This window comes from Miscanthus floridulus, chromosome 8 (assembly GCF_019320115.1).
Source record: "Miscanthus floridulus cultivar M001 chromosome 8, ASM1932011v1, whole genome shotgun sequence".
NCBI classification, from domain to species: Eukaryota; Viridiplantae; Streptophyta; class Magnoliopsida; order Poales; family Poaceae; genus Miscanthus; species Miscanthus floridulus.
In genome coordinates this window covers 18666663-18689289 of record NC_089587.1, presented here as the reverse complement: position 1 = coordinate 18689289, position 22627 = coordinate 18666663, and the positions used below count along the sequence as shown (strand labels likewise).

Here is a 22627-nt window from a genome sequence, read left to right as displayed (position 1 = left end):
TTTGTTAAATTCTTGGTCGTTGATTTGTTTTTAGAATTGTGCTGTTGTATGGGTGTGCTGATGGGTCCGCCACGCTTTGACGCATCCGCGGATAGAAACTGTGAAATCCACAAAGCCGCTAATTTCGAAATCCGCGCTGGCCTTATCGTTTCTCTTCGTTTCCCCGTTGAAGCTGTTGGTGGATCCAGCCGGGGGGCAGAGCCACTGGGGTCGTGGTTTTGTCCTCGCGCGCTGGGACGCCCTGCGCCGCGCCGGTGTTTCCTTTGTCGCCGCGGGCTGGTGTATTGGGGCGCAGCTGTCCCCGACGCCTGGTCAGCGGTTGCCCGTCTCGTTGCCTCCGGAGTCCGGCCAGGCACCCCTTGTCAGCGGGGCCACGCACCGCGGGGTGCGGGCGCGCTTCGGCCTCCGCCTGCGTTGTCTGGCCACCCGTTGTTCTGAAGCCATCGATCTGCTCTTCCCATCTTCCTCAGGCCAGCTACCTCTGCTCCAGCAGCTCACTGCAGTAGCTGTCGACCCCCACGAAGTCCAGGTTAGTACCGATCTGTCGGTACAGAAAGTGACCAACACGTAAATATTTATAGTTTTGTCGTACGTTGTGATCGGATGTGGCCTAGCACTCAATGGTCCCGTTCGCTGGTCTGAAACTTGGCTGAAACTAGCTGAAAAACACAGTTCCGGCTGAATTGTTGTGAGAGAAAAACACTGTTCCCGCAGAAAAAAGAAACCGAACAAGCCGAATATGGGGTAAGCCGAACAGGGCCATTAATGACACATGGTTTATACTGGTTCAGGCAACGTGTCCTACGTCCAGATCGAGTCGGTCGATGACTTTATTCCTGAGCCCAGGTGCTCGGAGTTTGCTGTGGGGTTATAAACGGAAGGGAGAAAGATAGGGGGTGCAAGAGGTCCGGTCGAACTCTGGTCTGAAGGGCCGAGAGTGACGGGAGCTCCGCTGTGCGCTAAGTGTTCGAACGTCTGTTGTTTGTTAGGATCCTTGGTCGTTCGTATCGTGTGTGTTATTTGAGTTGTGAACTGATCGATCGTCTTTTGTTGGGAGAGAGCACGTCCTCTTTTATAGATGAAGGGGACAACCTTACAAGTGTGTGAGAGAGAGTGTGTATGTATACTAAGTCCTGTCGCCACGCCATCGGGTACAAGATGATTGTAGGCGCCCATATTACTGTTAATGTCAGATGCATGTGGAAGGTTTCGTCATCTTCTTTTGGTATAGCAGATATCGATGCCTACCATACTGTTGATGTCCAAAGGCATGTGGGGGTTTTTACCGTGTTCATCATGTATGATGGCGTCCACAACACTGTTGATGTCCAGAGGCATGTGGGGGGAGGGGGGTTACCGTGTTCGCCTGATATGGGAGTTGATGGCGCCCATAACACTGTAGGGCGAAACATCGGCGCCCACAACACTGCTTGGTTTCTGACATGCCTGGAGGTTGCAGGGCACCCTTTTGACATGCCCTGTTGGTACTATCCTGTAGGTGTACAGGGTATGGTCCTCGGCATTGCGGTTGACTTGAGCGTCCTGTTTTACTTGCTCTGCCTGTTTCCTGGTCCTCACCGAGCGGGCGTCCCCGGTCGGTTGGTCCCAGTCGGCTCCGACTGCGCCATTCGGAGAAGAGCTCTAAGCTGAGGTTTGGTGCATCCCCAGTGGGAGACGCGGGTTGGAGTTGGAAGCGGCGTTTGGCCAGGCCCTCCGGTCGGAGAGGCGTGCCAGAGTCAGAAGCGGACGTCGTTCCTCCTCGGCCAGGCCTTCCGGTCGGACATTGGATCGCCCTTATGGCCTGTCGTTAGGTATTTGGGCCAGCCCAGGAGTTGCGCGTCGTTCGCAATGTTGTCTGCTGGGCCAAGCTTTTGCTGGGAAGTAGGTCCATGAGGGTCATCGGGTTTATGAACCCGACAGGAGCCCTCGAGCCCCGGGCGATTCGGGTAGAATCATCTTGGAGATTTTTGTCTTGACAGTGGGTGTGCGCGAGCGCACCCACGGATGTAGCCCCCGAGCCCTTGGGCGATTCGGGAAGAATCGTCTGGGGAGGGTTTGTTTTGCTATTGGGGAAATTTTTTGGTTTCGTCAACGGGTGCGCGCGAGCGTACCCATGGGTGTAGCCCCCATGCCCCCGGGTGATTCGGGCGGAATCGCATGGGGGGGGTTTGTCAGCGGGCGTGAGTGTGTGCACTGTAGTGGGTGTAGTCTTTTCCGGTTTCTGACCCATCGTTTCCGAGAGCATGGTCCCAGGTGTTTGGTCGCGATCGAGGCACTGGGTGAGACGGAGTTTCGTCAACCGTGGTGTTGGGCGCGTCGAGGGTTTGAGCGAGTCGGAGTCACGGATCCAGGGATCAGGCGAGTCAGAGTCGCTAACCAAGGCGTCGGGTGTGCCAAAGGATCAGACGAGACAGACTCATGGATCTAGGCGTCGGGCATGGCGAGGGATCGGGTGAGTCAGAATCACGGATCCAGACGTCGGGCGTGCCGCGGGATCGGGCGAGTCAGAGTCATGGACCCAGGCGCAGCCGAGGTGTTGGGCGTAGCCAATGAACAGTGGAGGGATCGGGTGAGACGAACTCACGGACCTAGGCATGTAGCCGAGGGATCGGGTGAGTTGGAGTCGTGGATCTAGGCGTCGGGCGCGTCGTGGGATCGGGCGAGTCGGAGTCCCGGATCTAGACGTCGGGCACGCCGTGGGATTAGGTGAGTCAGAGTCGTGACCCAGGCGCAGCCGAGGCATTGGGCGTCTTGAGCGCCTGAGCCTCGTTGGGCTTGGTAGGGGTCGGTTGTGTTTCCTGCGTTACCCCGTCCATGATTTCTCACATCCGGAGGGGCTGAGCTAACATCGCTTGTCTCGATGGCTCGAGTGACGCGCTCGGTGAGCTCGCTAACAGGCACATTCGAGTGAAGTCTGGGTCTGTCGTTCGTGATGGGGTCGACATAGCCCTCATGTGGCACTCCACTGCTCCTTAACTCATGTCCTAGCAGATGCCTGGGTCATTCTGGAGACCGACCCAGGTGGCCCGCTGGCCTCCCCTCAATGGAGATTCTGTGGGCATGGCTCAAGGATAGGATCGAACAAGAAGGTTGAGATGACCCTGTCTACTTCAGGGCAGACTAGGCGAGGGCCGCTTGGGGCTCATCTATGTTTTCTCCCCTAGCTCTGTTTGACGCGAGGCGGCCTCGAGCCCTTCGTAGGCTGGCCTTCGAACCCCGGTCGGTCGTTGCTCATGTTTAAATGAGGCAACTATCGCTTCGTGATGCAATACAGAGCGTTGTGATGCATTTAACTGCATATGCAATGCTTTGGATGTATGGGATGAATGAATGCGTTCATGAATGTATGAATAACAGCAGATGAATGAATGAAAATATAAAGAAATAGTGGGGTTTGGTAATGTTACCTTGATGACTCAAGTGATGGGATTTGAGGAGCTCCTATCGGATATGTTCGACCGGGATCCACGCTTGTCATTCGTGATAGAGTCGGCATGACCCACATGGGCCATCCCTCTGCTCCTTACCTATCTCTTGGTGTTTGCCTAAGCCATCCGATCGACTCAGGAAGCCCGTTGGTCTCTCCTGGGCGGAGATCTCATAGTTGGGCCTTTCCATGTCCTGCTTGGGAAGGCAGAAGGCCGCCTGTGCGCAGTTGCGCCTTGTTTCTCGCACTCGACGTGCGGTAGTGGTGGGCCATACCCAGGCCACGTCCCGTCTGACCAGGTAGTGTTCTGTCTGGTAGGGTGTGTCCCATCGATTAGGGCACGTCCTATAGTATCCCATCCGCATTGAATGGGGGAAGGGAGGAGGTTTCTCACCCCAATCCTTTCACCTTTTCTCAACTGCTGGGCCTCCTCTTTAAATAGGGGAAGGGAGAGGACTTCTCGCTGCAATCCTTTGCCTATTCTCCAATTGCTGGCTCTCCTTCCATCTCGCCAAGAGTGCTTGTGTGTCGAGGTGGTTCCTAAGTGAGAGAGAGGGTAAGCGAGGGGGAGAACTCATAGATTTGGTCGTGAATCTAGAGCGTAGTGTCGAGTTGGAGGCCACCCAAGGCGGTGCTGGTCACCTTCGCCAAGAAGGGGCTGCTTCTGCTGAAGGAAGTGGCACACTAGATCCTGCGTGGGTTCCTTGATGAGTGGGGTCTGGAGCTACGGCACCTCAATCTGACTAGGGTGCTACATGTTGCTGACTTCATCACCGTCTGTGAGGCCTTCTTCGGGATGGAGCCGTTCATGGACTCTTTTCGATGGATCTTCACTGGGCGAGCCTTGTCGGAGGGGAAGCTGTCCAGGACTATGCCGGTGGGGGGTTTTGCCCCTACAGCTGCTTCGGTCGGCCAATTCACAAAGTTTGATGAGATGTCAAGGACATCCTCCAGCCATGGCGGCCATACTATGGTAGGTAGCGTCCCTATCTAGGGGCGCCCTGTCTGTATGGGAAAGTCTGGAGCTCCATGTTCTTCTATTGAGCATCTATGGGTGTGACACCCTTGAGGTACCTGTTGCGCTTTGTTGAAGTCAAGGGAGCAGAACCGGACGGGGTCCTTGCGAGCATGACTGAAGGCGTGCGTCAAGAAGACGTCACCCAACCTGCGAATGGAGTGGAGGTTGGGTCAGAAGCTTCGTCTGAGCCTAATGTTGCCCCGTCGGAGGGCGAGCAGCCTTTATCTTTGCCGGTCGTGTCATCAGCCGATGCCATCGGGCGGCCATAGTAGAAGTAGGCAGTAGGTGTAATAGTTTTAAGTTCGTGGGAGAGCCCCCGTGTGAACAGTTCATTTTGACGAATACATCATTTTTGTTTTGTGATGAATTTACTTCGTTCGGGGAAGCTTGTCCCGTCCATTCCTTATTTTTACCTTAGCATAGCTTCATTTTTATTCTTTCCTTTTCGCACCTGCCCGTTCATCCCGTAGGCTATAACTTTAAGAGCTCAGGCATGGCTCATGAGGCTCAGCTACTCGTAATCATAGGTAGAGGTGGGGTGTGATCGATCGAAACATTGAAGCAAAGTTTACATAAGATAATCAAAGGAACGGACTACCCTTTCATTCAGGTAAAATGTATTTACCATATGATAGTAAACAAGAAGAGAGGTGGCACCGCACCTCCGTGGAGCCCCCGAGCCACCTAGGCCGAAAGTGTTAGGGTCAGGGTGCTCTGTAGGAGCGAACGTTGAATGAAAAAAAACGGTAAAATCAAATTTTTAAGGGAAAAATGACATAACTGTTCGATGTTCTAAGTGTTGGTGAGGACGTCGCTGTTGTCGTCCTTCAGTCGGTAGGCGCACGGTCGGATTGCTTCGGTCACCATATAGGGTCGATCCCCATAGCCTTAGTTTCCTCGAGTGGGCGGAAGGCCGCAGGAGCTCAGAAGAGTTGATGACCACAGTGGCAAGCTTGTAATGCTCGCGGTCGCACGTGAAGGCGTGCGAGAAGGTGCTATCCATAGTGATGACGTTTTCGGTCCTGGCATCTTTAGCTTTAGGTAGGTGTAGTTGGGGACCGCCATGAACTTGGAGTAGCATGGCCACCCTAAGATAGCATGGTAAGACCCTAGAAAGTCCACCTCAAAGGTAAGCACCTCCAAGCGGAAGTTGGCTCGGTCGCCAAACATGATGGGCAGGTCGATCTACCCGAGTGGGTACGCCTACGCTCCTAGAATCACATCGTGGAAGGGAGAGCTCGCCGGTCAGAGCTCCGATCGAGGGATGCGCATGGCATCGAGGGTGTCGACGTAGAGGATGTTGAGGCCACTGCCTTCATCCATCAGCACCTTAGTGAGGTGCTTCTTGCAGATGATGGGGTCAATGACAAGTGGGTAGCACCCTAGTCTAGCGACGTGGGATGGATAGTCCCTCTGATCAAAAGTGATCGGAGATTCCAACCAGCAAAGAAAGGAGGGGACGGCCATTTCGGCGACGCATGCCTCTTGGTAGCGCACTTTGTGCTGACGCTTGGAGTAGACGACGTTAGATCCCCCAAAGATCATGAGGCATTCCTTGGGGTCGGGAAAGCCATCCCCTTCCTTGCCCGTCGTGCCTCCTTTCTTGGCTGCTGCCTCCTTGCCCTTTCCTTCTTTTGGCCCGCTGGCCTGTTGGAGGAAGCGTTTGAGGAGCTCGTAGTCCTTGTAGAGGTGCTTGATAGGGTAAGCATGGTTGGTGTAGGGGCTATCCATGAGCTTGCCAAAGTGGTCAGGCAGGCCCTGCTGGGGCTGCTTGCCCGCGCGATCAGCTGCGGCGACCAACATGGAGTTGGCTGGTCGGCGCCTTTCCTTCTTGTTCTTCTTACCCCTCTATGTGGAGGGGCTCTCGTCTTGGTCCTCGTGCTTGGCCTTGCCCTTGTACCGGCCTCTGTTGAAGACCGCTCCGACCGCCTCCTCGCTGGAGGCGTGGTTCGTGGCGACATCGAGCAGGTCGTGGGTGGTATGGGGCTTCAGGCAGCCAAGCTTGTGGATCAGGGACTCACAGGTCATCCTGGAGAGGAATGCACTGATGACATCCGCGTTGACGACATCAGGAAGAGAGTTGCACCGCTTTGAGAACCAACGGATGTAATCCCGCAGGGACTCGTTGGGCTCTTACTGGCAGCTCTAGAGGTCCTAGGAGTTCCTAGGGTGGACATATGTCCCCTAGAAGTTCTCGACAAAGACCCTCTTGAGGTCCGTCTAGTCACGGATGCTGTTGTGTGGGAGGAATTCGAGCCACGCTCGAACATGTTCCCCCATGTAGATGGGGAGGTACTGAATGATGAAGTGATCATCATCCACTCCCCCGGCTCGATAGGCAAACCGGAAGTCTTCGATCCATATTCCGTGGTTTGTCTCCCCGGTATACTTGGCGATGTTGGTAGGCGGTCGGAAGCGCTGTGGGAACGACGCTCTCTGGATGCGTTGACCAAAGTCCCGTGGTCCTAGGCCATCGGGGCTAGGACTCCGATTGTCCGATCGACGACCACGCCTAGGGTGCGTCTCCCTAGTCTCCTCGATGGTTCGGTCAGAGCCCGTGTCGTCTGCTCTCACTGCCACCCGATGGACATCATCATCATGTCGGGCCCGACGTCGGTTGCTGATGACGCTGCGAGCATCTTGATTTGGCCTAAGGCGTTCGCACATAGGCGATCGATGTGGATCGGGTGCCGGGTCAGGTTGTGGTGCAGCTGCGCCCTCTTATGCCGCGCTTGGCGGCTATAGCAGTGAGCGGATGGAGCGATTCGTCTGTTGCGTCCGCACTCCACTGGTGGGGAGAGAGAGGCCGCGAGTTGGTGCCATGATGTGGAGCTCTCCACCTGTTGAATGGCGACAGTTTCCACCAGTGCCCGGAGGTTCTGGTGGATCGCCTGTTCCTAGGGGTTGTCTGGCTCAGGAAGGCCACGCAGAAGCATCACCGTGGCGGCGATGTTTTGGCCAGCCTGAGCAAACTATGGAGGATCATTCCCCCCGTCCATGATGTTGCACTGGACCTGGCGGGCGTGACCTCGGGCGCCACTTGTCGGGTTATGCTCACGGGGCGCATCATGGTGTGCCGAGCGCGCTGGCGTAGGTGGCGGCTGGTTCTACCGCATTTGTTGTAGCTCCTCACTATGTGCCTAGGCACATGCGAGGGCATCCACGCAAGGGTCCGAAGGGGTGTGGGTCTGAAGAGACTCCACTACCACCGATGGCTGTCCTGAGACATCTACCATAGCGCACTCCTAGGACAGAGGGTGGCTAGGTGCCATGACGTCACCGATGCTGAAGTCGTCGCTCTCAACATCGTCATCCAGGATGTCATGAAAAGAGGTGGGAGCGTAGCTCGCCATCCCCATGAATTTAGATGTGAGAGGGGGCGGCGCCAGCATCCTTCGAAGCCCCTAGGCGTACGCGTCCACGGGGGACGCGAGGCGGTAGGGGAACCGGTTGCATGACAGTCATGGCAGGGACAACGGGGTCCCTCCGGAGAATCGGTGAAAGATAGTAAATAGCGAGTAAATAACAAAGCGTACATTACTCATAGTGGGGGTTGAGTAGAGCGTATGCTCAGAACGAAGTGTAGGCACCTCGCCGTTGAATTCGTCGGGTGTCCCGGAGCCAATGGAGGGCGCCCCTTCGACGGGCGTCGAAACAAGTACCTCCTCGTGGAGGTGCAGTACGTCGAGCCGGTCGGTGATGAAGTCCGGGCTTCCGGAGTGGATGGCCTAGGATGGCTCGAAGATGGGTGGAACCCACATCCCAACAGGTGAGAGTGCGGAAAACTCCAGTGAGCTAAAGCGAGTCATATCGCTTAAGCCTGCCATGGCGGAAAGATGGGCCATTCGATGACCAAAAGTGTGAACGTACAACGTCTTCCCCACGGACGGCGCCAACTATCGGTGCAGAAAGTGACCAACACGTAAATATTTATAGTTTTGTTGTACGTTGTAATAGAATGTGGCCTAGCACTCAATGACATAGGGTTTATACTAGTCCAGGCAACGTGCCCTACGTCCAGTTTGAGTCGGTCGATGACTTTATTCCTGAGCCCAGGTGCTCGGAGTTTGTTGTGGGGTTACAAACGAAAGGGAGAAAGATGGAGGTGCAAGAGGTCCGGTCGAACTCTAGTCTGAAGGGCCAAGAGTGATGGGAGCTCTGCTATGCGCTAAGTGTTCGAACGTCTGTTGTTCATTGGGATCCTTGGTCATTCGTATCATGTGTGTGTTGTTTGAGTTGTGAACTGATCGATCGTCTTTTGTTAGGAGAGAGTGCGTCCCCTTTTATAGATGAAGGGGATGACCTTACAAGTGAGAGAGGGAGAGTGTATGTATGCTAAGTCTTGTTGCACACGCCGTCGGGTACAAGATGATTGTAGGTGCCCACATTACTGTTAATGTTAGATGCATGTGGGCGGTTCCATCATCTTCTATTGGCATGACTGATGTCGGTGCCTACCATACTGTTGAAGCCCAGAGGCATGTCGGTGTTTTTACCGTGTTCACCATGTATGATGGCGCCCACAACACTGTTGATGCCTAGAGGCATATGGGGTGTTACCGTGTTCGCCTGATATGGGAGTTGATGGTGCCCATAACACTGTAGGGCGAAACATCGGCGCCCACAACACTGCTTGGGTTCTGACATGCCTAGAAGGTTGTAGGGCACCCTTCTTACATTCCCTATCGGAACTTTCCTACAGGTGTACAGGGTACAGTCCTCAGCATTACGATTGACTTGAGTGTCCCATTTTACTTGCTCTGCCCGTTTCCTGGTCCTCACCGAGCGAGCGTCCCCGGTCGGTTGGTCCCAGTCGGCTCTGACTGCGCTAGTCGGAGAAGAGCTCTAAGCTGAGGTTCGGTGCATCCCTAGTGGGAGACACGGGTCGGAGTTGGAAGCGGCGTTTGGCCAGGCCTTCTAGTCAGAGAGGCAGGCCGGAGTCAGAAGCGAGGCCTTCCGGTCAGAGAGGCGGGCCGGAGTCGGAAGCAGGCGTTGTTCCTCCTCGGTCGGGCCTTCCGGTCAGAGATTGGATCACTCTTCTGGCCTGTCGTTAGGTATTTGGACTGGCCTAGGAGTTGCGCATCGTTCGCAACGTTGTCTGCTGGGTCGAGCTTTTGCTGGGAAGCAGGTCCATGAGGGACTTCAGGTTTATGAACCCGACATAATCTGTCTCGATCTCTATATGTGTATTGGCTTTTGGCTTTGTTTTGAAGGCTTGCAAATATAAATTCTCCTGTCGATTTGTTTTGTTACATGGGCGCTAGGGCGTTGTTGTTGTGGATTGAATCTATGATTCATTACCGAGGATCTCTAAGTCTACTGGTTCTACGTCATATACTTTGTAGTAGCTGTACTTGTTAAATTAGCATATGGATCCTGCATCAGGTCTTATGGGTATGCTAGGTGTTGAGATTATATACAGCTCATATAATGAAGTTTTTTAGTTGTAATTTGCTTCGATGTTTCTGGTCTAGTTTATTTAGATTTCAGCTTAACTAAATCACACATTCAATTGAGGCGTTGTATTGGGCATCTATGGCTACATATTATTCTATAAACATCCTACAGGGCAGAATACTGTAGGTCTGCACTTCTTGAGATATCATAGCTAGCCATGAGATACTTAGCTAGTTTTGTTATTTTTTGTCAGTATTCTTAGTTACTATGCCATTATAGATTTCTTAGTTAGAGGTGGCATTAGCTACTAGCTACTATGCGATTGTAGATTTCTAGTTACAGTGTCATCTAGAATTGGTGTTGTAGCCTGAACTTTTAGAGATGCTCATGCTCACTCTGTCTCTGGTGTCCAATGATCTTTGTTGCGCTGAATGATTGGAATAGGTGCCTTTGTCTACTGTCTATGAGTAGGCCTTGGTTTATACGACTGAGCTTGAGTTTATGATTTAAATCGGGTCTCTGAGGGATTCTGCAGAACTACCACTATGTTTAAATTTTGTGTGTTTGTATTGTGCTGGTCTATCGATCTTGATGCCAATGATAAAGTAGTTTAGGTCTGATGCCACATCTCTGGTAGCTAGGAGCTTTGACCAGAGATGCTATGATTAGGCCGATACAAAGTTGTTTCAATGTTTCATATGTTCATAGAAACCTAGGGACGGCTTCTCTATCTGTCCACAGAGCCAGTTTATGTGATTACATTCATTCTTTATTATAATTATTATTATTAATGCTTTGCTTTTAGCTTATTTTGTTCTATCCTATCGGCACGAAAATGTGTCGAGCACACGAGCAAGCCGGAAGGGTCTGCTCGATGGAGCTGGAGATCCGCCAGGCTTCAACGTAGGGATGATCAATCCTATGCATTCCTCCCGAGACATGCCAGTCAATTTGACCCTGTAATTGACAAGAAGAGAAAGTTTATCAATAATTTAAGGTGGAACGTGTCGGTCTGTGCCCAGATAATTCCAAATGTGTCGCTTCAGGAGTAGCCAGACGAGAAGAGCGACTGAATAGCCGATCTGCACAGAAATCGGCTGTTACAGACTGTAAAGCTTGTGGGTAGCAATTGATTTTATGTTAACAGGTACAATACACGTATATGTAAATGAGATCATCAGCTAGGTGGATATTATCAGTATGAATTATTGAGCCGATGAATCTAACGAGAAAAGATATAACACGCGAACAAATCAACTATCTAATACAAACAGATCTACAGACGCTCTGAATCTAATATGTTACCACCAACAGTGAGGTTCGACCGGATTGATGACATCTATGATGGTAGTAACAAACTAAAACCGAAGAATCCGCAAAAACATCCATACTTCGACAGGTTTTTGGAAAGACATGCTATACGTGAAGGCTCAGATGAATCGGCTAAAATAGCCGATTCAGGTGAAGAGGACTACAGTGTATGAACAATCAACTATTTCACATGAACAAACCTATGGACTCCTAAGACTCAACCTGCTATCTCTAACAGTGGTGTTCATTGGATCGATGCAGCCGTGAAAAAGACAACGAATCAAACCCTTAAAGTATACAGATCTATTCACGCTTAACAGAATCATGGACGCACACCGTAGGCGTTAACGCACAGGAGATCGACTATTTAGCCGATGCAGGCATAGCAAACAGCTAAGGTCACGCCTAACCAGGAACAAATCTACTAACTAGCATCCTCCAATCTACAGTGCCATCAGTGGGGATCGACCAGATCGTTACAGCCATAATGGTGAACTATAAACTAGATTCAACTAGCTAGCAAACCTCTTTAAGATTATTCATGCCTTAACCGCGTACTATGCATGATCAAGATTGAAGTAAAAATAGCCGATGAAGCATAATCTGTCGCTCAGAGTAAGAAAAATCGTGTTAAAGTAAAGCGAACGACGGACTGAAAGGATATAAGGTCGATCTAAATCGATCTCGACCAGGCGGATTGATGTTGTTGTAAACTAATAACAATAAAAAAACATCAGCAAGATCGGTAACTTAATGAATCTACCCGAAGGACGCCACCCTTAGATAGAGCCGATAACTTGACCTTAATCTAGTTCGAGCAGTGGAGGTCGATCGGATCGATGCAGCCGTACTTGAACTAGACAAGAGTCGATAATTAACTTATACTAGAGTCACAGTGGAGGTCGACCAGATTGATGCAGCCGTACGAACAGAAGTATAATCCATGACGGTACTTACAGACAAGCCGGAGGTCGGTCGGACCGATGCAGCCCTGCTTGCTGAAGAACTCGTCGAGATCTACTCTACTCCTACTCCTAAGGGTTGGCCAGAGCCAAAAAAAGTAAATGACTTGTATTTGATTGATTGTGTGTCCTTTACAATAGCCGGGGTCCAATATTTATACCCGGAGCCTAAGCATAAATCCTACTCAAGTACGACTCATTGCAATCAGAAAAACATTCCTAACTTAAGATAACTTGGACCCTAATCTTTCCCTTTTTATAGAGTCCGATATATAGTTTTCCGACGCCAACCGTAGCTCATCATCGTTATCTACTGACGTCATTCAAAGAGAGCCAATTCCAGTGTAGCATCTGAATCAGCTGATATCGATCCTCATGCAATCGATTCCTTGATTGACACAATCTTGGAAGCCTTCGAGTTCCCGCGTTCTTCTCCCAAATTTTTGTGTAAACATGTCCACTTTTATGCATATGGCAGTGATGATAAAGATAAGGCTTGTTTCTCAACATTCGAAGTAGCTGCCTAAGAGATTTTGCCCTGCCAGGCTTGAGAGCTTGTGCTGTTAAATCCTTCCTTGGATGTCTGAGCCATATCTGTTCTTGTCTAGCTCTTCATTTTTTAGTGCATTCTGTATATTGTGCTATTTTTATTAGCTATTGTGGATTGCAAATGATGATAAAGTCAAGGCTTGTTTCTCTACATTCGTAGTTGCCGCCTAAGAGCTTTCGCCCTGCCAGGCTTGAGAGCTAGTGCTGCTAAATCCTTCCTTAGATGTCTGATGCAATGCAATACCCTCATGTTTGGTATTTTCCTACAGATGTTTCCTTCATTTGTTTGTTTATGTGACTTGATTTCTGAGTAGTGGTGTCCTATGATGACAAAATCAAGGCTTGTTTCTCTACATTCGCGGTTGTCGCCTAAGAGCTTTTGCCCTGCTAGGCTTTGAGAGCTAATGCTGCAAAATCCTTTCTTGGATAAGTTTTTTTGGTGTGTGTGTGTGTGTGTGGGCTTTTTTTAGTTTTTTTCCTTCACCTTCTTAGTGTCTTTGTGTGCGTGTTTTTCCTGTGCGTGCGTGCGTGCGTGTGTGTGTGTGTCTCTCTCTCTTTGTCTGTGTGTGTGCGTGTGTGTGTGTTTCTGCTGTTTTTTTTGCCTTGCCTATTTTGCTCTTTTTTTGGGTGTGTGTGGGTGTGTGGGTGTGTGGGTTTTTGTGTGGCTATGGGTGTATTTGTTTTGTGTGAGGGTGATAGGTGCCTGAGTTCTTTGTGATGATTTGATCTAAATTTTAATGCGTGATATTTTTTTGTTTTAATTTTTTCTGGGTGTGTGTCTTTGGTTGTGGGTGTAGTGTCTTTGACAGCTATTTTTGTTTGTCTTTGTCTTTATGTGTGTGTTTTTGTGTGTGTGTCTCTCCCTCTATCTCTGTGTGTGTCTTTGTGTGTGTTCCCATCTTTCTCTCTCTCCCTATATTTGTGTGTGTGTCTCTATGTGTGTGTGTGTTTTGTGGCTGTGGGTGTGGGTGTGGTTGTTATTGTTTATTAGGTGTGTTTTTATATTTGAGTTGTTCAGTTATAGATGTGCTTTGTGTACGTTTTTTGGTAGCTTTTTGTGTGTATCTGTGTGTGTGGGTGGGTGGGAGCTAGCTTTGGTGAGAGTGTGAGTGCGTCTGTGTGCGTGGTTGTATCTATTTTTGGGGCTAATCTTTCTTTTTGTCTGTGTATCTCTTTATGTATGTTTATATGTTTGTGCCTTCGTCTTATTGATTTTATGCATTAATAAAGTATAGATGTACGATATCTTCCCGCTTCCCTCAGCCAAGATTCAGGTTGGAGTCTCTTTTCTCTGCTACCATGCCTCCTGAGGCCCTTGAGATTATTTGTTTTCCTGTCTATCTGTGTTTGTCTGTGACTATAGGAGTAGGAGTATTTGTTCTCTCTCTGTTAGTGTGAGTGTGATTTTGAGGTGTGATTGTTTCTTTAGTTTAGTTGTATTTTGCCTTTTGAGTTTGCTGTGTTTGGTAGCTGCACTCTCTCTCTCTGTGTCTTTTTCTTTGTATGTGTGTATGGGTGTGGGTTTTTTTAGTTCGCTTCCATGTCCATGTGAGCCATGCTGTAATTAAGAGTTCTAGTTGAACCACCCAAGATATTTTCCTATTCATTGTGGTGGAATAAACAATATATAAGTTGCTCTACTTCAAGTAGAATTTGTCATTTATTAGTTGACTTTCATTTGCATTCTCAGACTTTGAGGATGGTTATCATGATTTTGGGCAATTTGTTGTATAGCTGGTCTTTTGTATGACTTAATCTATGTGTTTTTATTATTGTAGTGACTTTGTCACCTCTCATGGGTGTCAAGTTGTTCGCCAATCCCTGGGTGCTTTTAGTGAATCACTGATTGTTGTTGTAGTTCACGATTAGATAATTTTGTTGTTCCTTGGCCTGGGCATGCTGAAGGGAGCATTATTAATTATTGAACTGAATCCATATAAGGTGACTGGCAAGTAGATTGAGACTGGAGTTCAGGAACAATGGCATCATATAATCTTATATATTTTCTATGTTTTATGACCAAGGTCTAGTTAAGCTCTATGCTTTGTAGTCACTGCAGCTTCTCAAGGTTGCAACATTTGATCCTGAGTGTACACCTTGTATCCTTTTTAGTAGTCCACAGACTTGTTTAACGTCTATAAGTTTCCTTGACATTGTTTTTTTTTTGCCTATGTTTGCTTATCAGTATAAGTTATTGTCCCTAGTGATTTCTCGCTGGTAGGAATGGCATTCTTTTCCTTTTTGCAGAGATGCATAAACCACTCATGTTGTCCAAATGCCAAAGCATTTAAGAGAGATGAGGTGAGTGCGTGCATTTTTGTCTGAGTGGACTAGTTCATTTGTCATTCCATTTTGCCGTCAGCAAGGCAGATCTGAGCTGTTGGAATACCACTGCAGGACAAGGATGGCCATGCAATGATAATTACTCTTACATCTATCAGCAAGCACGAAGAGGTATCCTATTCTTTCTTGAAATCGTTTCGATTAGGCAATCAAGGCAAGAACTTCGGCTATGTATGTTGCACCTATTCTTTTCTTGAAGCTGGTTTCTGCTGATGATGCAATAGTTGAAAGCTGTTCCTACTGTTGGGTGGTTGCTGGTTGAGATACTCAAGGCCAATTGGTACAGATTTATGTTCAGGTATGTGTGTGTTGCATGACTTCGCTTCTATGTGTGTTGCACTGTAGGGATGCAGGTATCGTTGTTTTTAGAGTATTGTCGTTTTCTATATTCTCCCTAGGTTGATTTGAGAAAATTGTTATTCTGATAATCTAATGTCATTTAATTCTGAATGTGTAAGATTAGATGTGTCGGGTTCATAAACACGGGGTCCCTCATGGACCGGCTTCCCAGCAAAGGCTCGGCCCAGCAGACGATGTTGCGAACGACGCGCAAACTCCTACGCTGGCCCAAATACCTAAACGGCAGGCCAGAAGGGCGATCCAATCTCCGACCAGAAGGCCTCGCTAAAGGAGGAACGACGCTCGCTTCCGACTCCGGACCGCCTCTTCGACCGAAAGGTTTGGCCAAAGAAGGCCTCTCTGACATTAAATAGTGTTATGGGCGTCTACAATCATCTTGTACCCGATGGCGTGGACAACAAGACTTAGCATACGTACGCTCTCTCATTCTCACTTGTAAGGTCATCCCCTTCATCTATAAAAGGGGGTGTGCTCTCTCCCAAAGGAGAGGATCAGTGGACAACAACTCGAACAACACACACAACAGGAGAACCACTAGGTTCAAACCTCGAGCACACGCTCAAACACTTAGCACATAGCGGAGCTGCCGTCACTCTCGGCCCTTCAGACCAGAGTCCGACCGGACCTCTTGCACCCCCCATCTTTCTCCCTTCCGTTTGTAACCCCACAGCAAACTTCGAGCATCTGGGCTCAGGAATAAAGTCACCGACCGACTCAAACTGGACGTAGAGCACGTTGCCTGAACCAGTATAAACCCTATGTCATTGAGTGCTAGGCCACCTCCGATCACAACGTACAGCAAAACTACAAATATTTATGTGTTGGTCACTTTCTGCACCGACAAGATGATTTTTCTCAAGTTTGTAGCATGTCTGATATTAGATGTTTGTTTTAACCTTTTTGTGTTCATGTTTCGCTAGTTTTTTCTACTATTTTTTCCTCATGGTGTATGACTGCTCGTGGCATCTTTTTGATTTTGCTGTTGTTTTCTTGGTGCTTGGTCCTTGGTCCGATGAGTAGAGGAAAAACTATGCTTTTATTTTTTCTTCAACAAAGTCCTAGGAGTGCCTATGCTGCTTTTTGTAGGTGGTGATATTTAGTTATTAGCTTTGTTGATCCTATGCAATTGTTTGTTTTGTTCTTTTGGGGTTTCTCTGATTTTTAGTTGTTGATCATTTGATGGTTCATTTGAGTTTAGCACTCCGCATTTTATGTTTGGACTTCCGATCTTTATCTGCATTTTCAGTGAAGTGAATCAAAATTGACCTTCTGTAGGCACTTGATTGTTTTGGCTGCCATCACATTTGTTGGCGCAACTGATTTGGTTGAAACAGAGTTATCTCTTGAAAGCCATCTGGGATGTGATTCATCCAAAACCTGGTTGAAATGTAATTTTTTTCCCATTTACTTGTTACTGTATTTTCCAAGCTAATGTTGAAAGGAGGTGCATCCAGTTTTTCTAAGATGACTGAATATGGTTGAAATCTCTGCAGGTGGAAACTTGCCGGATCTTGCCATACATGCTGCGAGGGGTGTCATAGATGGCAACTACCTCATTCTGGTGGCATTGCTCGCCAGTGCTCCTCATTTCTGGTGCTGGCAGCTCAACCATGTGCATGATTCTGCCCGGAAGGTACAGCTGTTGAGGCTCCTGGGAGGCCATTCGCCATGATCAGAAGCTGATCGATGTGTTCTTGTTTTGAAACTGATCTCTGACAGTTGAGTTCTTCAGGAAAGCATGAGGCTGGTTCTCCTGCAGTTGTTGGTTTCTCAGTCTTGTGCTCAGTTCCTCTGGCAGACATAATGCTGGAATGCCCTTAGTGGGGTTCACCAGAGACTCCAGAACTTACGTATTGACAGCAACAGATGACCAGCTGGACAGTGCAGAGTGCTTCTGCACAGCAGCACGCACATTTGCTGAAAGGTTCAACTCATCCTGAGATGCCACAAGGATTAAGAAAGCAATTCAGTGCATTGCAAATAGAAACATCAAAGAATAACATATTTCAGAGCACTAGGCCTCCTGTGTTAGCGGCTGCTGTATCTGCATGGACTACTATTCGTTCATGGAGGATAAATACCGATAGTTTGGAAGAGTCAGCGTTCTCTGTTTTCTTCCTGTTTTTGATGTTTGTTCACACTAATGTATCGATGGAAAGAGTGATTTGTTAACGGGTTTTCGTTCTTTGTCTTTGGGTATTTGAACCCTGTTATGCAAATATGACAGATTTGGCTTTGTAGCGTCTGTCAGTTTTTCTGGGCAGATGTGTCAGCTTTTGATTTGTCAAAAAATTGATAGATTTTGAGGTGACAAATCTGTCAACAGTTATCTAGTCAATCCCTAATATTATATAGTCCAAGTGCCATGTGAAAAGTACACCTGATGAGCGCGCTAGTGCCGGTTTAATTTGGTTGCCGATAGATACATCGATCGCAAGTGGCAATTTCTTTTCTCTCAATCGAAGGATATGCTAGAGATCAAAGCTGCAGCAGCTGCAGCGTGATATTTAATCACGTGTGTGGTCAATTATCTACGAGGACAAGCTTTCGAAGCACATGTAGGCGGACTTTAGAGTTTGTATGAAATGGGAGCTTATTAGTGATTAATAATACAGTTTTTCCCGTTATAGCCATTCGCAAATGCTTGCACATGGTCGTCCGTCCCGTCCGGGCGCGTGCCTTCCAGGGCCTACGCAGCGGACAGGCCCAACAGCACCTCTACGCGTCTTCTTTCTCTGAAAATTTTCCCGCTCGCACTCGCATCAGTGTCGCGGTGTCACCGCGCATACGCCCGCCGCGCTCCGCCTTGCCGCGCCCCCTTTCCCCACAGCACGCCGTCTGCCGCCGTGTCGTGCCCTCCCCCAGCGCCGTGCCCCATCGCCACCATGCCGCGCCCTATCTCCCACGAGCGGACGACGCTGGACAACTGCAGCAAGCAACGGTGCTGCTAGAGAAGCCACACCGACGAGGCATGAGTTTGGGCAGCGAGCGGGTGCGGGAGAATCATAGGAGGAGCGATGGGCCGACATCCTGCAGCGGACACGCTGGGCCGACGTCCCCCCTACCCCGACCTTGCTGGCTACTGCAGTTCCCCACCAGGTAGGTCGTGGTTCAAGTGCTTCAGGCATTTCAGACTTATGTTTCAAGTGTTTGATTTGGTCGTTGCAAAAGTATATCTAAGTTGTTGCATGTATTGAAATGACAATATATGCATGTTGCAAGCGTATTTTTTAGTGTTCATGTATTTCGGACGTATGTTTCAAGTGATTTTATCTCTATGTTGCAAAAATAGATCTATGTGTTATATATACATGCATGTTGCAAAAGTATGTTTAAAGTATTTCAGGTGTTTTGTAAATACGTTGCAAATGTCATGCCGTTAGCCATTGCGTCAGAGATTTTTGCTGTTTGTTGACACTGTTTTGCAACAAATCTCATTCCGTTGACTAAACGTTGTTGATCTCAAGCATTTCTAGCACACTTGTGACTTAATATTGGTAGCTTAAGGCAATGTGCTGCTTTATTATCTTGTGTGCATATAAGATTCGGCTGTTGTACCAAACAAATTTACTGCGCGCACTTGCAAATATGGATACGACTTTATACGACTTGCTTCTATTATAATCCGTACTTTTCAAGTTCTTTTTTCAGTTAGAACGATGTTTTTCTCTCACACCAAATCAGCCGGAACAATGTTTTGGCTTGTTTTTTCAGCGAAGCTAACAGGACAGTAAACAATATACGGGGCAAAAGATCTCAGCAGGTACTGTACAGTACGAGTCAAAACGGAACCTTTTCCGCCCGTTCATTCGTTGAAATATGGTACCGTGCACGTCCGGTGAGCACGACCTGCACGTCCCCAAACCGAGACCACAGAGAGGAAGGAAGAGGAAGCGTTCAACAACATTTCCCAACACGCCCAGAATCAACCGCACCTGGCGCTGGCGCCACATTCTTTTCCCCGGTCCCTCTCCAGCTTCCACCACACCAACGATGCGAATTGCGAAGAGCGAGAGTCAGAGGGGAAAAGTCCAATCGCGACTCCTTTGCTTGCTTGCTAGTTGCTACTAGTACATGTGTGATGTGTGGTGGCCGGCGAGTGAGCACGACCAGCCCACGGTCAGTAGCCATCGGCCACTACCAGCCGGTGGTGGCTCGGGCGCGGCCCCTTTAAATGCCGGCCATACGCGCAGCCCAAAGCCTCCAAACAAACAAATCCGAAGCCGCCTCCGCCCGCGAGCGCGCGCCCACGGTTTCCATCCACCCCCCGCCGACTTCCCACTTGCACCGGCCGGTTTCGCCGAAGGACGACGAAACGCCTCGCGCCCGCCCGCCCGCCCGCCCGCGGAGACTTGCATATAAAGCCGGCCGCGTGGCGTCCGGTGCTCCCAAGACCTGGAAGGAGCGAGCGAGCGAGGGAGGCGATCAATTCATCAGCCACTGAACACCACCAGCTGTCCAGCTCCGCGCGCGGAGGTCGGAGGTCTACGACGAGGCGACGAACACCAAGGCTCCTGAGTCCGAGGGGAAGGCCCATCAAGGAGGCAGGCAGGCAGGAAGCGGGAAGGCAACGGGAATGGGTGTGGCTGGTGACGTGGCGGCGGCGGGCAGGAAGCGCGGCACCGGCACGCGGTGCGAGCTCTGCGGGGGCGCGGCGGCGGTGCACTGCGCCGCGGACTCGGCGTTCCTCTGCCTGCGTTGCGACGCCAAGGTGCACGGCGCCAACTTCCTGGCGTCCAGGCACCTGAGGCGCCGCCTGCCGCGCCCGGCCGCCGCCGCCGAGTCCGGGCGGGCGTCGTCGGCGTCGTCCACGTTCAGCAGCTCCTGCGTGTCCACGGCCGACTCCGCGGAGTCAACCGCTGCGGCGCCGGCGTCCGCGGGGAGGGCTCCGGCGCGGCGGCGGCCGCGAGCGGAGGCGGTGCTGGAAGGGTGGGCCAAGCAGATGGGGTTCGCAGCGGGGCCCGCGCGCCGGCGCGCCGCGGCTGCCACCGCCGCGCTCCGGGCGCTGGGCCGGGGCGTGGCCGCCGCCCGCGTCCCGCTCCGCGTCGCGATGGCCGCCGCGCTCTGGTCCGAGGTCACCCCCGCCCCCGCCGGGTGCCGCGGAAATGGAGGAGACGACGCGCTGCTCCGCCGGCTGGAGGCCGCCGCGCACGTGCCGGCCAGGCTGGTGCTCACCGTCGCGTCGTGGATGGCGCGCGCGAGCTGCCCGGCCGCCCTCGCGGCGGACGCGGACGGCCAGGACCACGAGGAGGGATGGGCCGAGTGCTCCTGAATTCCTGATCCAGCCGGGCCCACATCCGTTGCTGCCGCTGCTGCACCTGCACTGTACGTAGAAAATGTCAGCCTGTTCGGTTTTGGCTTTGACTGTATCGTGGATTATTTACCGCACTGATTTGGTTGGTTTGGTGTGAAAGAAAAATATTGTTCTAACTTATAATTTACGATCGTATACGATCGTTTACGGCCTACCGAATAGGTTGTGTAGCAATAACATGTGGGCGACGTTTGTTTGTTCTTTTCCTCACTAATTAATTATTATTATAACTGATAATAATAGGAGTATACGAGCGAAGGTCAAGAGATCGTCAGCCGGTTCGTTTCGGCTTATTCACTCGTATTTGGTTTATAATCCATGACTTAAACCGTGTTTTTCTCTCATATCAAATCAGGCAGCAGTATTTTTAACCATAGCTTATAAACCAATTCAGCCGAAATGAACATGCTGCGTGTGGTTGGCCGCCTGTTGTGCTATTAACAAAGGCCGATTTTATTTTATTACACACACATACACACTCATGTGGTCTAGGATGATGCTGTGGTGGGGGCCAAGGCCAAGGTATTGGCTGGATATTTTCTTTTGCTAATTGTGTGCCTAATGCGTACACATCAACGTTGTTAATCGGGACTAAACCCACATGTGGACCGTGTGTGCTAGCTTCGGCGGCAAGAAGGTCTTCTGGATGCTTTGCTCTCTCAACCATGATTTTTAAAGGGGAGAAGAAAAGGGTCGCTGTCGGCTGTCATCCAGGAGTTCTCACCGACCGTCCAGCCTTCTCTCGATCCCCTGGCCGCTCGTTTGGAGGTAGTGGTTGCGGCGTGGACCTTCGAATTTCATATTATTACTAGGGCACGGTGAACCGGTACACACCTCGTGGAATCGTTCGAAAGCGGTGAGGTGCAGTGCACCACAGGAACGGCCACTGCTCGTCTCTGAGTTCTGAGAACGCGTGGGCGTGCGCAGGGCGGTAAGCGTGGAATCACCCGCCTGCCCGGACGCGTCGTGCACGGGGTCTCGTGCAGTGGTGGTCGGGGGACGGACTCCCCAACCCGAAGGCTGGCCGCCCGCGCTGCCGGCCCGGGAGCCACACGACTCGAGACGGCGAACGCGTCGACAAATCGCCATCGCGCGCCGCGTGCGTGGCCACTGTCCAGTGGCGAGACCGAGTCTCGTGCGCGAACCTGCGACAGACACCAGACGGCCAGCGGAGCGAGGCGGGGGACCGCCGGCGTGACTGGCTTCGCTCTGGTCCAGTCCGGCAGTCCGGCAGGCCGCACGCGCCAACCAAGCCAACCGCCAAGCCCCCCACCTCAGCCCAGATATATCAAGTTCATTTAGCGTGCATCCTCAGCCCACGTACAGTAACATATTCGGCCTCATTTCTATATTTTTTAAAGTTGTTTTTTATAAGAATAAATGTCTACAAGTAAAAAAAAAATCTGTAAATATAATCTTTTGTCGTCGATTGGGTCGGCGGTATTCAATTCCCGCCGGTTAGAGTCACGGTAAAAAGTACTACAGGCTACGGAAGGCCTTTTCCGTAGAACAACAACGTACTCGATACCGCTGGTATAGACGTTGGTATAGAAGTAGTGGCAACATTGGACAAGATAGTTGTAGAATAAATAAATATATTAGTTTTCAAATGGAGTTAAATGAAGACAAATTTTATAGAAAATGATGAATTCTAAAAATTCTTAGTTGATGACTTTTTTATTTGAGATTGATTAGGAGCTCAGATATATATTATATTAAGTTCTCAAATCTTGAAATTCAAATTTACAAATGTTTCAAATGACCTTGGATCAAGGCGCACACTATATCAAAGTTGTAGTGCTCGGCGAGATTTAAAACTTCGTAGTTGAATTTTTTCACTATTATTTAGGACCTAAAATATTCAATACAATATTTGTACATGTCTCATATGGTTTTTAGACTATTCCATGCGTGCCACTAGTAACTAACGGTGTCAGTCACGAAGT

General features: G+C 50.0%; 1 protein-coding gene and 4 non-coding genes across 5 annotated transcripts; all 5 read left to right on the top strand.

Annotated features, from left to right (window-relative positions):
- Positions 1–10455: 10455 nt before the first annotated feature.
- LOC136478911 (small nucleolar RNA snoR2/U65) lies at positions 10456–10606 on the top strand. The gene has a single exon (XR_010764568.1). It is a non-coding gene; the product is annotated as a small nucleolar RNA snoR2/U65 (small nucleolar RNA).
- Positions 10607–12587: 1981 nt separating this feature from the next.
- LOC136478547 (small nucleolar RNA SNORD14) lies at positions 12588–12706 on the top strand. Its single transcript, XR_010764275.1, has one exon. It is a non-coding gene; the product is annotated as a small nucleolar RNA SNORD14 (small nucleolar RNA).
- A 74-nt stretch (positions 12707–12780) lies between these two features.
- On the top strand, positions 12781–12899 carry LOC136478544 (small nucleolar RNA SNORD14). The gene has a single exon (XR_010764272.1). It is a non-coding gene; the product is annotated as a small nucleolar RNA SNORD14 (small nucleolar RNA).
- An 83-nt stretch (positions 12900–12982) lies between these two features.
- Positions 12983–13097, top strand: LOC136478552 (small nucleolar RNA SNORD14). Its single transcript, XR_010764278.1, has one exon. It is a non-coding gene; the product is annotated as a small nucleolar RNA SNORD14 (small nucleolar RNA).
- A 6453-nt stretch (positions 13098–19550) lies between these two features.
- LOC136475887 (B-box zinc finger protein 32-like) lies at positions 19551–21868 on the top strand. The gene is made up of 2 exons (XM_066473539.1): positions 19551–21203; positions 21303–21868. The coding sequence occupies exon 1, from the start codon at positions 19944–19946 to the stop codon at positions 20637–20639; it is 696 nt and encodes a 231-aa protein (XP_066329636.1). The 5' UTR covers positions 19551–19943; the 3' UTR covers positions 20640–21203; positions 21303–21868.
- The last annotated feature ends 759 nt before the right edge of the window (positions 21869–22627 follow it).